Here is a 16,667-nt window from a genome sequence, read left to right on the forward strand (position 1 = left end):
AATTGACATAAAATTTAATTGATAATATACCTAAAACATACGGAGAGTATAGTTTCTTACGTAAATCACCTCTAAAGCCATCATTTAAAAATAAGTTAGATGTGAAAGAAAATGTTTATTCAACTTTCATTGCTTCTGCTTATCAGTGCTTGTAGTTTGTATGATATAAAAGAATGAAGGTAGTATTTAGAAATAGAATATGTCAGGGTGCCTGGTTGCACTATTAAGGGTTTTAAATATTATTTCTATTTCTTCTGATTATGTCAATGAAAGAATAGTCCTACAACAAATCTTAATCTGTTCTTGCCTACTTAAAAACATTCAGTGGTTCTATAGTGTCCACACAATGATTCTTAACTGTAGGTACACATTAGAGTTAATTAGAATTAATGGCAGCTAGGATTGAGAACCACTGGTCTATAGAATAAATTTCAAATTTGTCAGCTAGTATTGCAGGCCTTCTCTCTCCCTAGTTAACTGCTTCTGCCAACTTGGTCATACACATTTGTAGTTACACCTGCTGTGGTATACCGTCTTCCCTTGTCATATGCCAATCTCCATTTTCTTTTAAGGCCCATTCTAGGCTTCTAGTTTTTCCCAAGTCTCACTCCAGTGTTTTTTAGTTTCTTGCCTTGTATTATATTTTAGCTATTTTATGTCTTTTTTAGTAGAATTAGACCTAAGCCTTTCTTTCTAGGAGTATAGAGTTTCTTTTATGTTTTCTGTGGTAGCTATCAGAATGCTTATGAATATATTAGGAAGATTTTTATAAAAACATTGAATGAATGGATTAAATTCTTCCTTTGTTCAATTTCTGTTCCACAGTTGGTTTCTCTCTCTCTCTTTATCTAGCATCTTTTACTCCATGTATGAATTTTGTCCCCACTATCTGGTACAAATATGTTGCACTTATGGGCTGATTATATATATGTCTAACAATTCAATTAAATATTTTTTTAAATGTTCTTTTTGAAAACTATTGAGTGAAGGTAATTTTATGTGTAATTCTTGCAGTCAGATATAACAATTAATCTTGGTGCTTTCTTGCTTCATTGCTTTTGCTTATGCTCTTCCTTCTAATTCTTTCTTGTATTTCCTTATGAACAAGTCTTACCCATCCTTAAAAATCAGTCAGCTCAGAGCTGTACTTTGCTCAACTACCACAAAGTCTTGATTTTTAAACTTAATCAGAAGTCATCTTTCTCTGTTCTGAACTTTAATAAGATTGTCTTCATCCATTCTGGCTACTGTAACAGACTACCATAGACTGGGTGGCTTATAAACAACAGAAACTGGTTTTTCACAGTTCTGGAGGCTGGGAAATCCAAGGTTAAGCTTGAGTAGATTCAGTGTCTGTTGAGGTCTGGCTCATCTTCCTGGTTCATAGATGGTAGCTGTCTTCTTGCTATAACCTTACATGGTAGAAGATGGCAAGGGTACTTTCTGGGATCCCTTTTATAGGTACTAATTCTATTCATGAGCACTCTTATCCTCAGCACCTAATCAGTTCTTAAAGGCTCCACCCTCAAAATACCATCACATTGGGGATTAGGTTTCAATTTATAAATTTTGGAGGGATATAGATATTCAGTCTATAGCAAGTGTCCAGGTTGTTTCCTAATGATACTTGTGGTTTGAATAACCTTGAAGTTGTGAAAATACCTTAAAGTAGAATAGGGGAGCAAATTTGAAGATTTCTTGTTAGCTGGTTTGGGAAAGCTTCATTTTAAAATTCTTAGCATTACTTTTTCACATATAGAGAACTAATAGATACTACAAATTATATTCAATAAGGCAAATTAAACCTATTTATAATAGATGGGCTATATCTTTAAATGTTGAAAATAGTATTCCTGCTTAAACATGAATTCATTGTGGTCTTCTATTTATATTGTCCTTGTTTATTACTAGATTTTCTTGAGTTTTCTAATTATATAAACTTGTAAAACTAATGTATTAGAAGACATTATATTTCTTAGATTGTATACATACTATTTTACATTATAAGGTTTATTGGAGGTTTGAGATTAGAGAAGTGGAGAAGGTATTTTCATTTCATGATCTTTTTGTATAAAATCTTAATAATTAAGAAAAAAACCCAGATGTAATAATCCAGTTCTTCTAGTTCTGCTTCTACTCTATCTAAAAATCTCTAGGCATCCTTATTCAAGTGAAAAAGTAGAAACAGAAGTGCATCTGCTTGCTTTGAAGTTTGGATATTTGTACTAAATTTTCACTTTTGCATGTCATTTCAATATGTGGTTTGTTGAAAGCTGTGTCATAAAAAGGAAGGAAATACAAAATGAGTCCATCAGATTACCATTCTTTTGGATAATTCCCTCCTTCTTTAGAAAGCTTTCCTTTGGAAAAGGAAAGAGGTGCTGTTTAATTCCAATGCAGTTACCTTTCTAGCTACACTTCTTTTATTGATGTACCATGATTGTAATATTAAAATATATGAAAATGTGTGTAAATTATTCAAGCCTGGAATGAATTTTTTACAAAATATAATTTACTGTATAATTTAGTAGTGTTTTCTTAGAATATTGGACTTGACAGTGTCTCAAATAATCTTGTTTTAGATTTGAAGAAATTCAGTTCCCGAAAGGTACTGTCTATATACAAACATACAATTGAATACAACATTATAAATAATAATGGCATGCATTTTGGGCTGAGTTTACATACCTTCAGGTTTCAACTCTTTGACATATATATATATATATATATATATATATATATATATATATATATATATATATATATATAATAGGTGGGAGGAGGGCATCAAATTGGTTGATGTCTAGGTTTCCTTACAACTCTGAATTTCTGTGATCCCACTAATGTTATAAATGAGTGTGATCAGATATAGAAATGTAAAAGGAGAAAAGGATTTTTAAGGGTAAGGGAAAATTGAGAATACATGTGAACTGTTCTTTAAAAGTTAAGTGATTTTATTTCCTGTATAGATTATTTTCTTTCCTAAGCAAAAGTAAAAATTTTATTTTTTTGAGCTATTATTTATTGTAACATCCTGTTTTAGTTCTATTGTTAGGCATATAGCAACTGCTCCACTTCATTCGTCTCCTGTAAATGATATGAAGTTGTTAGAGGATGAATTTATAATTGATGAATCAGACAGAAGTTTTGCCAGTCAGTCTTGGCTTATCATGCCAAGAAATGCTGGGTCTTTGAAACAACGCACAGTGTCCCCTCCTGAGAGCACTGCACTCCTTCAAAAGAAGAAGTCAAGAGAAAATCACAATATATTGCCTACAACTTTGACAAGTGACAAACACTCTGGCAAAGCTTACCCAGTAGAGAAATCTCAACCCTCTGAACAAAAAAAACTGAGTAGGAGTTTTGCTTTATCAGATGAAATGGAAAATAATTGCAGATCTACAAAATATGAAATGTATTCTGAGAATGCAGAAAAGTCTTCCAGAAACAAAAGGACTATAAAACAAAAACAGAAAAGAAAATTTAAGGCCCCTATAGTTGATAAACAGGTTGATACAGAACAATCTAAAGGTAAAAATAGAAATATATCACCCATCATCCAAGACAACTTACAAAGAAATTCAAACAAAAATACAGAACAGTGCAAAGAGATGGGAAATGTTCGTAGTTCCAAAAAACAGATGCCACCTGTGGGTAAGTGTTTATTTTAAATATAATCATGAGTGTTATACTATCACTTTGTGTTTTTGTAATATTCCTTTGTAATATTTAGTTTTGGGAAGTAGGCAAAGTAAACCTAAGTCTACAAAAAGCATTAAAAACCTAGAGGCTTTTAATTTTATATTATATATAACTCAATTCCAAGTCACTTGATTTCTGTTTAGATTCTAAGATGGCAGCATTTATAAAGGGAGAAATGAAAGGAAAAGACTAATAAACCAGGTAGTTAACCAGAACACAACACAGCATCATATATTCTTGAAGTTTATTAAAATATAAATTGGAAAAAAATGGGACTACTTAAAGAATAAAATTGCATATTCTTCTATTCAATCATTTATTCATTTATCCAAGTCATTAAATACCAGACACTGTATTAGGAACTGAAATCACAGAGATTACTAAGACAATTTTCACCATTAAAGCAGATCAGTTTGGTAGTGTCTGTAGACCAACAAATATACATACATTCATAGGATGATCATAGAAGCACAGAGAAAATTATCTAATGTCTCAGTAGATCTTTTTATCTTGGATTACTATATCATTTGTCACTCAAACTGGTATACTTGAGAATGTGAGAGGATGTTGGGACAGTAAGCATAAACTGGCATTGTCCCAAACAAACCTGGAGTATGGCCATCTTCCTTGTGTTATTACTTTATAGTGATTGAGGTTTGTAATTATAACAATGTCCAGAAGAAAAGATAAATTTATGTATTTTGTACCACTTGAAGTAATACAAACGGCAGTTATTCTTAGAGAAAGCATTTTCTCCAGAATAGTTAATGGAAAATAAAACACCTATGAAATGTATTAGACACTTTATATGTATGTAATATAATTTAATCCTTTTTGATGATCCTAAAGTAGGAGATAATACTCGAAAGAGGGTTAAAAAATACTGGCCCAAGATCTGCCCCATTGTAGAGCTAATATTTTTTCAGCTCTATCAAGAAGGTTTGAAACAGTTAAAAATGTTTTTGATACTTAAATGGAAAACCATTAGTTAACCAGAAAACTCTCTTGACCAAAATTGTCTATGTGCCTAAAGGTTCTAGATGAGTATACTGTATTGCTGATACAGAGGGGAGAAAGAGTATATTGAAGCACAATATATTTAAGCTAATTTTTATAAGAACAAATTCTGCTTTAATGGAATATAGTTATCACTTAATTACTCAATTACTTTAGCTTTCTTTTTGTATAATCTGTAACATAGACTTTTTCTCCCCTGAAATAATAATAATTGTCAGACTTCAGTTCTGTTTGTGCCTTTTTGTATTTGAAAAATTCTGCTTAAAATAGAGGGAAGAAAGATATCTTTTCAATTTTGTAGACTTCCTTTGTAAATGTCAGACATATAACATTCTTTTTATTAGAATTGTTATTTTTTTTGCTTCCTTGAGAGTCTGATATCAGTTGGCCATTTTAAGGAAATACAACAAAGAATTTCTGACTAAACTGAAGTTGATAGTCACAGGAAAGTCTTTTTCTTAATAGCCCCTTAAGTAACATATAAATTTACAAAATTTGAAAGTGTGAAATTTGATTTATCCATAAATCTTAGGAAAAAAAGTAAAGAAAGTGTACTTAAAGGATACTCATATTGATGTTGAACATTTATTGAGTACCTGATAGATATATATATTCTGCACACTAATTTTTCCATGTATTGAAATTTTATTTTTATTGATAGTGGATATAATGTATGATTAATTACCATACAAATTGTATTAACTTTGTATTGCTATCATAACAAGTGACTACATATTTAGTGGCATAAAACAACACACGTTTATTACCTGTAGTCCTGTGAGTCAGAAGTCTGAAATGGATCTCACTGGGGTAAAATCAAGGTGTTGACAAGGTTGCATTCCTTTCTGGTGGTTTTAGGAGAGTATCTTCCCTTGCCTTTTATAGGCATTTAAAGTCACTCATATTCCTTGAATCTTGATTCCTCTCTTGCATCTTCAAAATCAGCAACACCAACAGTCTCACATTTCAAATTTTTCTTGACTTCCATTGTCCTCTATCTCTCTGACTATTACTTTTAAGGACACAAAGATAATATAGTTTACTATGTTCTCTTCGCTGTACTTTTACCCCATAACTAATTTGTTTTAAAATTACAAGTTTATACCTCTTTATCTGCTTGACCTACTTTGCTCATTCCCCTAACCCCCTACCCCATGGCACCCACCAATCTGTTCTTTGTTTATGAGTCTCTTTCTGTTTTGTTTATTCACTTATTTTTTTACATCCCACATATAAGTGAAATCATGTATTTGTCCTTGTCTGACTGACTTCACTTACCATGATACCCTCTAGGTGCATCCAGGGTGTCACAAATGGTAAGATTTCATTGCTTTTTTATAGCTGAGTAATATTCCATCATAAATATGTACCACATCTTTATCCAGTCATCTGTTGGTGGACATATAGTTTGCTTCCACATCTTGGCTACTGTAAATAATACTGCAGTAAACATAGGGTTGTATATATCTTTTTGTATTAATGATTTTATTTTCTTTGGTTAATCCTCAAAAGTGGAATTACTGGATTGTATGGTTGTTTTATTTTTAATTTTTGAGGGACCTTCATACTGTCTTCCACAGTAACAGCACCAGTTTACATTTCCATCAACACTGCATGATGTTTTCTCCACTCTCTCCCTTTTCTTTACATCCCACCCACATTATTTCTTGTCATTTTTAAACTAGCCATTCTGATTGGTGTGAGATGTTAACCTCCCTGTGGTTTTGATTGCATTTCTCTGATGATTAGTGATGTGGGTTTCTTTCTTTTCATGTGTCTGTTGGCAATACATGTATATTTTTCCCTTTTTCTATTGAAGTATACTTGATATACAATCTTGTATTAGTTTCAAGTATGCAACACATTGGTCAGTGGTTACCCATATTATTAAATCCCACACTAGTACAGCTATCTGTCAATATAGGAAGATGTTACAGAATCATTGACTATATTTTCCATGCTTTACTATTATCCCCATGACGAACCTACATTATGATTTTTGTGCCCCTTTAATCCCCCTCAACTTCCCCACTCATCCACCCACTTCAACCCCTCTTCCTTCGTAACCACCAGTCTCTTCTCATTGCCTAAGAGTCTACTGCTCATATTTTGCTCATTCTATTTTGATTTGTATTTATATTCCACAAATAAGTGAAATCATATGTTATTTGTCTTTGTCTACCTGGCTTATTTCACTTTGTATAATACCTTCTACATCCATCCATGTTGTTGCAAAAGGCAGGATTTCTTTTTTATGACTGGATAATATTCCATTGTGTATATGTACCACATCTTCCATATCCATTCATCTTTTGATGGACACTTATGTTGCTTCCATAACTTGGCTATTTTAAATAATGTGGTGATAAACATAGGGATGCATCTATTTTTTTTGATGAGAGATTTTGTTTTCTTCAGGTAAATTCCTAGAAGTGAAATTACTGGGTCAAATAGTATTTCTGTTTTTAGGTTTTTTGAGGAACCTCCATACTGCTTTTCAAAGTGGCTGCACCAATTGACATTCCCACCAACAGTGTAGGAGGGTTCCCGTTTCTCCAAATCCTCACCAGCACTTGTTATTTCTTGTCTTTTGATAGTGGCCATTCTGACAGTGTGAGCTGATATCTCTCCTGGTTTCGATTTTCATTTCCCTGATGATTAACGATGTGGAGCATCTTTTCATGTGCCTGTTGTCCCTGTGTATTTCTTCTTTGGAAAAATGTTCAGGTCCTCTGCTTATTTGTTATTTGTTTTTCTGGTGTTGAGGTATATGAGCCTTTTATATATTTTGGATGTAACACTTTATCCAGACATACCATTTACAAGTAAATTCTCCCATATGTAGATTGCCGTTTTGTTCTGCTGGTAATATCCTTTGCTGTACAGAAGCTTTTTTGTTTGGTGTTATCTCATTTGTTTTTATTTTGTTTCCCTTCCCAAGGAGATGAGTCCAGGAAAAAATTGCTTGTACTTATTTTCAAGAGATTTTTGCCTATGTTTTCTTCCAAGAGTTTTATGGTTTTGTGTATTACATTCAGGTTTTTGATCCATTTTGAGTTTACTTTTGTGTATGGAGTTAGGCAGTAATCCAGTCTCATTCTCTTGCATGTGGTTGTCCAGTTTTCCTAAGACCAGTTACTAAAGAGGCTGTCTTTTCCTGATTGTTTATTCATGGCTCCTTTATTGTATACTAATTGACTATATATGCATGGGTTTATATCTGGGCTGTCTGTTCTATACCATTGATCTATGGATCTGTTTTTGTACCAATACCATATTATTTTAGTTACTCTTGCTTTGTAGTGTAGCTTGACGTCAAGGAGTGTAATATGCCCAGCTTTGTTTTTTCTCTGGATTGGGCTGTCTATTTGGGGTTTTTTGTAGTTCCATATGCATTTTAGAACTCTTTGTTCTAGTTCATTGAAAAATGCTGTTGGAGTTTTGATAGGGTTTGCACTGAACCTGTAAATTGCTTTGGGAAGGCTTGTCATTTTGACAAAATTAATTCTTCCTATCCATGAGCTCTGGATACATTTCCACTTAGTTGTGTCTTAATTTCTCTCATGAGTGTCTTACAGTTTCAGAGTACAAGTCTTTAACTTCCTTGGTTAGGTTTCTTCCTAGGTATTTTATTATTTTTGATGCAATTGTAAATGGAATTGTTTTCCTGATTTCTCTGCTAGTTCATTGTTAGTATATAGGAATGCAACAGATTTCTGTGTATTAAATTGTATCCTGCAACTTTGCTGAATCTAGTTACAAGGTCTGTTTTTTTTTTTGGTGGATTCTTTAAAGTTTTCAAATTTGTATCATGTCATCTACAAATAGTGACAGTGTAACGTCTTCCTTATTAATTTGGATGTCTTTTATCTGTTTGTGTTGTCTAATTGCCATGGTTAGGAACTTCCAGTACTATGTTGATTAATAGTGCTGAGAGTGGATATCCTTGTTTTGTTCCTGATCTTTGAGGAACAGCTTTCAGTTTTTCTTGTTTGAGTATGATGTTAGCTGTAGGTTTGTCATATATGGCCTTTGTTATGTTGAGGTACGTACCCTCTATACCCATTTTGTTGAGAGTTTTTATCATGAATGGGTGTTGAATTTGGTCAAATGCTTTCCCAGCATCTGTTGAGATAATCGTGGTTTTTATCCTTTTTTTGGTTAATACTGTTTATGATGCTGGTCAATTTATGAGTATGGTATGATCCTTGCATCTCTTGAATAAATCCCACTTGGTTGTGGTGGATGATCTTTGTGATGTATTTTTTAATTTGGTTGGTTGAGGATTTTTGCATCTGTGTTCATCAGGGCTATAATTTTCTTTTTTTGTAGTGTCTTTCTCTTGTTTTGGCATTTCAGTTTTTGGCCTCACAGTTCGTTTGGAAGTAGTCTGGCCTTTTCTATCTTTTGGAATAGTTAAAGAAGGATTGGTGTCAGCTCTATTTTAAATGTTTGGTAGAATTCAGCTGTGAAGCTATCTGGTCCTAAATTTTGTTCTGGAGGTTTTTGATTACCAATTCAATTTCATTGCTGGTGATTGTTCTTTTCAGATTTTCTGTTTCTTCCTTGATCAGTCTTGAAAGGTTGTATTTTTCTAGGAATGTGTCCATTTCTTTTAGATTGTCCAATTTATTGGCATGTATTTTTCATAGTATTCTCTAATAATTCTTTGTATTTCTGTGGTATCCATTGTGACTATTCCTTCTCTGTTTCTGATTTTGTTTATTTGTGTACTCTGTTTTTCTTAATAAGTCTGCCTAAGTGTTTATCTGCTTTGTTAATTTTCTCAAAGAGCCAGTTCTTGGTTTCATTGATTCTTTCTATTGTTTTATTTTTTTCTATATTACTTATTTCTGCTCTGATCCTTACTACATTCCTCCTTCTACTAGCTTTGGGTTTCATTTGTTCTTTATTTTGTAGTTTCTTTAATTGTGAGTTTAGACTGTTTATTTGGGATTGTTCTTTTGCATTGTCCTTACTATTGTATTTTTGTTTTTATTTTGGTTATTGATCCATTGGTTATTAGAAGCCTGTTGTTCAGCCTCCAAGTGTTTGCAGGCTTTTTTTTTTCTTTGTGTTCTGGGAAGCTGCTTGATACAATTTCAGTCTTTTTGAATTCAGTTTTTTTTTTTTATGGCCTACTATGTGATCTTCGAGAACATTCCATGTGCAGTTGAGAAAAATGTGCATCCTGCTGCTTTTGGTTGGAGTGTTTTGTATGTATCTGTTAAGTCCATCTGATTTAATGTATATTTCAGTGCCTCTGTTTCCTTATTTATTTTCTGTCTTGTTGATCTGTTGATGTGAATGGTATGTTCAAGTCTCCCACAATGAAGGTGTTGAAATCTCTTTCTGCCTTTAATTCTGTTAGTATTTGTTTTACATACTTAAGTGCTTCTATATTGGGTACATAGATATTTTTAATTGTAATATATTCTTGTTAGTTGACCTCTTTATCATTATGTGATGTCCTTTGTCTTGTTAATTTGTTTTGAAATCTATTTTGTCTAATATAAGTACTGCTACTACTACTAATGCTTTTTTCTCCCTAGTATTTACATGTAATACCATTTTCCAGCCTTTCACTTTTAGTCTGTGTTTGTCTTTGGGTCTGAAATGAGTCTCTTGTAGGCAACTTATAAATGAGTCTTGTTCTTTTTCCATTCTGCCATTTTGTGTCTTTTGTTTGGTGCATTCAGTCCATTCATATTTAATGTTATTATTGATAGATATGTACTTATTGTCATCTTGTTGTTTTCTGGTTGCTTTTTTTAGTTTCTCCTGATCCTTTCTTCCTCTCTTTTACTCTTCTCTTGTGATTTGATATTTTTCCTTAGTGTTGTGATTGGATATCCCTTTTTTAATATTTTATGTATCTGTTACAGGTTTTAGTTTTGTGCTTAAAGGTTTATATATAGCTTCCTAACTATATAAGTCTATGTTAAGTTGATGATTGCTCTCTTTAAAACACAATCTAAAAGTACTTCTTTTTTTCTTCCTCCTCCTCCATGCTTTATGTATTAGATATAATCTGCACTTCTTGTGTATCCCTTGACTGATTTTGTGTATAGTTGGTTTTATTACTTTTGTTTTTAATTTCTTGCTTGGTAGTTAACTGGTGTTCTACATTTACTGTGTTTTTTTCCCACTGGTAAAAACTATTTAGCCTTAGGAACATTTCCATCTACACCAGTCTCTTTAGCATTCTGTAATGCTGGCTTAGTGGTTATAAATTCCCTGAGCCTTTGTTTATCTGGGTATTGTTTAATCTGTTCTTCAAATTTGAATGATAATCCTGCTGGATAGAGGATTCTTGGTGGAAGGCCCTGCTGTTTCAGTAGATTAAATATTTCATGCCTCTCCCTTCTGGCCTATAAACTTTCTGCTGAGGAGTCTACTTATAGTCTGATAGCATTCACCTTTTAAGTAATCTTTTGTCTTTCTCTGGGTGCTTTCAGTATTCTCATTATTCTTAGTCTTTGCCATTTTAATATTATATGTCTTAACGTTTTCTTCCTGGCGTTCCTTTTGTTAGGGTCTCTCTGTGCGTTTGTGATCCGATTGTTCATTTTCCCAGATTGGGGAAGTTTTCGACAATCATTTCCTCAAAGAGACTTTCTATCCCTTTGTCTTTCTCTTCTATGATACTCCTATTGTGTGAACATTGTTTCTTTCGGATTGGTCACACAGCTCTCTTATCATTCTTTCATTCCTAGAAATTCTTTTTTCTCTGTGTTGCTCAGTTTTGTTGTGTTCTTCTCTAATTTCTATCTCATTGATTGTCTCGTCTACTTGCAGCAATCTATTATACATTCCCACTCTAAGTTCGGGGAGAGGAAATCCAGGGCAAAATACCTCTAAAAACCGAAATCAGTCAAAGGAAGAAATAAAGTAAAACCTGCTTATTGCTTACAAACTGCAGTCCAGGGCTGTCTTTCTCCTCTGCTCCGGAGGAAGCAAGAAAACAAGCAAGCCAGCCCCTCCCCTTAACCTCTCAGGTTCAGACACACCCTAGGTTGCCCAGCAGATTCAGCTAGGTTCAAAGTCCCATGTAGATTAAGTCCAAAGCTCGTCCATTCCAGCCACCACATGGCAGCTGCAGCCAGGGGGAGCATCCAGGACACGAGGATTGTAGAAGCAAATAACCGTGATTGTGGGGAACCGCTTTGATGTTTTTCCAAGAATACACAGGAGGCCTTTTCCCCAAGCTGCCAGAAAAGCCAGCCATCACCAGTCCATGTGTCCAAATGTCCAGGGCCATGTCCATTATATTCCTAATTGCTGTACCCATCCTTGCAATGCATGTCCAATAAAGTGGGTGCCTTGATTGCTCTCAGTCACTGGTGACCAGCCATAGGCTGCAAAGAGATGCTCTAGGCCCCTCTTGGTGATTTGCTAATCTGCACAACGTGCAGAGCACTCCTTTTGGGGTCAGCTAACTTCTTCAAAGGTCAATGGCAAGTCCCACTGAGAGGCTACAGCTCACATTGTCTTTTGCCCCACATGCAACAAATGCTGATGTAGCCATTGGGCCACGTCAGAGGCAGACTTTCCTTCTAGCCAGCGCACCTGGGCCAATGTGTCTGCTTCATTATTCCCTGGGGATGCCAAATGCAAATGACCAGTCACATGATATACAGTAGGTGTCCATGACACACCACTCCATGGCCGTTGGGTCCAGTCTCTCGCCTACCCCATGATGGGATAGGTGGTTATTACCTTGGTCGGGGGCTGTTCCAGCGATGGTCTCCGTAGCAAGCAAGGTGTGGTACACAGCAGCCAGTTGCTTCTCTATCAAGGTGACCTGGATCTCTGCTCCTTTCCATGGTTGTGACCAGCAGGAGCAGCAGCAGTGGCAGAAGCAGTAGCCTTAGGCTCAGGCCATGGGCCAGGGTTCGTGTGGCCAGCAGAAGTGGTGGCGCCTCCACGACCACAAGAGTGTAGACACACTTCCCTCAGCATGAGTGTCACTTCTCTCCATCATTTCTAGGGGCAGTCCTCCCAAAGGTCACACCCATTATGACAGATTTTGGGTTCAGAGGAATCCTGTTGACTACTGCCAGATGTAAGTCTGGGGAGAGGAAATCCCGGGACAAAATACCTCTAAAAACCAATATCAAAGGGAGAAATAAAATTTAAAACCTGTTTATTGCTTACAAACTGCAGTCCAGGGCCATCTTTCTCCTCTGCTTGGGAAGAAGCAAAACAAGCAAGCAAGCCAGCCCCTCCCTTTAAACTCTCAGGTTCAGACACACCCTAGGTTGCCCAGGTAATTAGATATGGAGATGAACTTCTCTCCACCCTTGAGGATATGCAAATGCACTAAAGGCAGGTGAGATACTCTGAAAACGTTACAATTTTACCCACACCCACCATTGTATATTTCATGTGTTACTATAGTCTTCAGCTCTGAGTGGCTCTTCTTCAGCTCTTGTAACTCTTTTTTGAAGTCCTCCTTGAGTCTTTTAATACTTTTCTATAGATCCTTGAGCATATTTATGACTTTTATTTTGAAATCTTTATCAAGAAGGTTGGTAATCTTCATTTCCTTTAGTACTCCTTCTGGTGTCTTATCCTGTAGTTTTGTTTGGAACACATTCCTCTGCCTCTTCATTTTGTCCAGCTTTTTGTGTTTCTTCCTTTGCATTAGATGGATGTGCTATGTTTCCTGGTCTAGAGAGTAATGGCTTTATGAAGAAGGCATTCTGCACTTGAGTCTTTACTCTCTAGTGCCTGGTTCTTCTTTGCTATGGAGCCCCAATTGCTGTTTGTGGGCAGTGGTTGGGGTCACCTTTCTGTCTGTGTGCTGGCATGGTTTATTTCATTTGCTGAGTTGGGCGGTTTGCCTCAGTGGGGTCTATGTGATCAGAGTGGTATCTTTTACCTAGATTGTTGTGGGCGTGTCTGCCCTGGACCTATGGTAGGGATACCCTGCAGCATGGGCAGGGAAGTTGCAGGGCTCTGGGGCAGGGTGGGTCAAAGTGCGTCATTGTGGCAGGGCAAGCTGCTGCAGTGAGTGGGTGGGTGCCCCCTAGCTGTGGCAGGGTGTGCAATACTGGGGCAGGGGTGTGGTGTGGTGGGGAGGCTTTTGGAACTGGCTCCTCAGGTGCCTCCCCAGCTGAACTGAGACAGCCCAAGATAGCTGGGAGAGCCTCCCTCTGCCTGCCAGGCAGCTAAGTCCAACATTGCTGGGCTGAGAGTGCTGGCCCATTGGCTGTGAGCAGGGAAGTGCCTCAGGGCTGAGGCTCTATGATGGGGATGGAGCGTCAGGGTTTCTAGAGAGTGCCCAAACTTTTAGGCTGAGGGAGGGCTGGTGGGGGGTATGTCCACCTGCACTTTCTCCTGTGGAGAGATCTCTGGCTAGCCCTTGTCTGTCTGGCACCCCTCCCACTCCTGGCATGTCTTTAAAACTGCAGGACCAGTATAGTGTGCCTTTTCTGCATAAGTGGCTGGAGTCTCAGACTCCCAGAGTGCCCAAGTGTTCAGGTTTATTTGTATTTGCTGTATTTGCTTCCTTGGTGTGTTTGTGGGAGGAATTTTCTGCCTTGAATTCCTACAGATCTTTTTTGTTTGTTTGTTTCACCTCAAGCCCTGTATCTCATTTTTTTTCCCTTAGTGTAACAATTTTTTGGTTCAGGAGTATATGTTAATTATCAATCAATGTGAAAAATTTACATTGACAAAAAGTTAGAAATCTTACAGAGAACATGTGACTTTAAAAAAATAGATGTGACAAGAAGTCCAACAGATAAATTAAAGAAATTCTCATAATTGACAGGTGTTTTTTTTATTTGGTTTTTGAAAACTCTTTGGTTCAGTAGATTGTGAGTTGTTTTATGATTTTCTTTAATTTAGGAGGCAAGAAAAGTAGCATTAATATTCCTCATGCAGAGAATTTGAAAAGAAATAGTAATCGTAACAAGAAGCGTTTTTCAAATGAGTCCAAGAACAACAAACTTGTTACACTTGAAGAAGTGACTTTAACTGTTACAAGAAGTCGAAGAATTTCCAGGAATCCATCTAATTGGTGGGTGGTAAAATCAGAGCAGAGTAAGTATTTTTATTTAAATTGTGTTCATTGGGAGATACCAAAAAGTTGTTCTGTAAGAGGCTTTTTGTTTGATTTATATTCCTACTATCTAGAGAAAATCTAATAAGGACAAAGTTAAATTGGATCATCAATAGAGTATTAAATCAGTTATGTATAAAGATTCTCATTGTGGATTTGCTATATACAATATTCTAAATATAGGGAAATAGCTGTGGAAAAACAAAACAATTAATTAAAAATATTCCCTTCTGTCAGTGGACTTACATTCTTGTGGGGAAGATCAACAGTATTGATATAAAATTCATGGAGTGATAGGTAATAAAACTGAAAAAAATAGTGTTAGGTAATAAAGGAAACTAAAAACAATAAATGATAAGAGATGAGAAGTGGATGGCCATGATGAGGTAGAAAAGAGAATAGAGCAGAATACAGTTTTTATTACAGGTAGCTAGTGGAGTCCATTATGATCTTTCAAAGCATATACATGAAAAAAGTGAAGGATGGAGTCATACAGATACAAGGTGTGGGACATTCCAGGCAATGGGAGGAGTGTTTGTAAAAGTCCTTGTGGAGCGTATTTGAGAAACATGAGAAAGCCAGGATGGCTAAAGAAGGAGAGTAAGATGGGGGAGATGAAGTCAAGGAGGCAACTGTAAATGAAGAGTTTAGGACACTACTCAATAAATGAATATGTAAGTATATGGAAAGATTTTAAGCCATACATTGACCTGATTGACTCATCTTTTAAAAGAATTATTAATTCTGTGTGGAGAGGAAACTAGGGCTGGGCAAACATGGAAGCATGGATACTAGTTAAGAGATTATTGAAGGGAAGAGAAGAAAAGTGACTGGATTCAGGATATTTTTTGAAGGCAACTTACAAAAAGTATGGTTGGATTAGAGTGAGAAAGAAGCAGGAGTTTAGGATGACTCAGATTTTTTGCCTAAAGAAGTAGAAGAACAGAGCTGTACTGTTTACTGAGGTGAGGAAAGGAATGAGACAGGAAGATTTGGGGAGGCTATCAAGGTTTCAGGTTGTAATACATTAATTATATGTAAAAGTGTATATATTGACATTATAGCCTATAAATGAGTCTGAAGGTAGGAGGAAGATCTAGGAAGACATATAATTAGGGAGTTATCAATACATAGATGATATTTTAAGGATTTGGGCCTGCTTGAAATCACCTAGAAAAATACTGTTCCTGGAGAAGAAAGAAAGCCAGAGTTTGAATCTTGGGAAACTCCCATATTAGAAGTTGGGAAGGAGAAGGAAGATCCATCAAAGAAACTGAAAAGGAGCAGTTAGTGAGATTAGAGGAAAAGGAGAAGAATTTAGGGTTGAAGTGAAGTAATGAGAGCATTTTAAAGTTCAAGTGATGAACTGTTTTAAATACTGCTGGTGGCCTGAATTAGATGAAAATTTAGAATTGACTGTATGGTTTTAGCAACATGGACATTGTTGATCACTTTGATAAAAATGGTTTTTGTGGAATGAGATTAAAAGCTTGACTGGAATGATTCATGGTAATAGGTAGTGAGGAAGGAGAAACAAGATGAGGGGGCATAGCAGATGTGGATTCAAGGGAACATCTTTTACACACACACACAAAAGATACTATATCAGTTTATCTGCTCATTTAAAATGGCCTTGTAGAAAGGTAGAGGATAAATGTAGGATCATACTCCTTGAGTAGGCAAGGAGGACGGGAGATGATCTGGTGCACAGTACAAGGGTTAGTTCTAGATTAGAGCAAGGACAGTATATCATGTACAAGAAGAAAGGCAGAGTATATGGGGATAGGTGGAGGTAGGTTGATAAAGTTGATGGTGGGAAGATGAAAATGTACTCTTGACCATTTTTGTTTTTTCACTGAAGGAGTAAGTTGAGTCATCA

General features: G+C 35.8%; 1 protein-coding gene across 4 annotated transcripts in view; it reads left to right on the top strand.

The window, feature by feature from the left end:
• CENPC (centromere protein C) overlaps positions 1-16,667 on the top strand; it is a 123,949-nt gene that overhangs the window by 43,254 nt on the left and 64,028 nt on the right. For 3 of the 4 annotated variants that reach the window (XR_005063524.2, XM_037026616.2, XM_037026614.2), the window contains exons 8-9: positions 3,044-3,654; positions 14,575-14,769. Coding sequence is in view for 3 of the 4 variants with exons in the window: in XM_037026616.2 (XP_036882511.1) it covers positions 3,044-3,654; positions 14,575-14,769 (806 nt within the window). In the remaining variant the exon portion in view is untranslated. The remainder of the gene's footprint in view (positions 1-3,043; positions 3,655-14,574; positions 14,770-16,667) is intronic. The other variant, XM_073237521.1, reaches the window with a different exon arrangement.

Source organism: Manis javanica, chromosome 5, assembly GCF_040802235.1.
Source record: "Manis javanica isolate MJ-LG chromosome 5, MJ_LKY, whole genome shotgun sequence".
Taxonomy (NCBI): domain Eukaryota; kingdom Metazoa; phylum Chordata; class Mammalia; order Pholidota; family Manidae; genus Manis; species Manis javanica.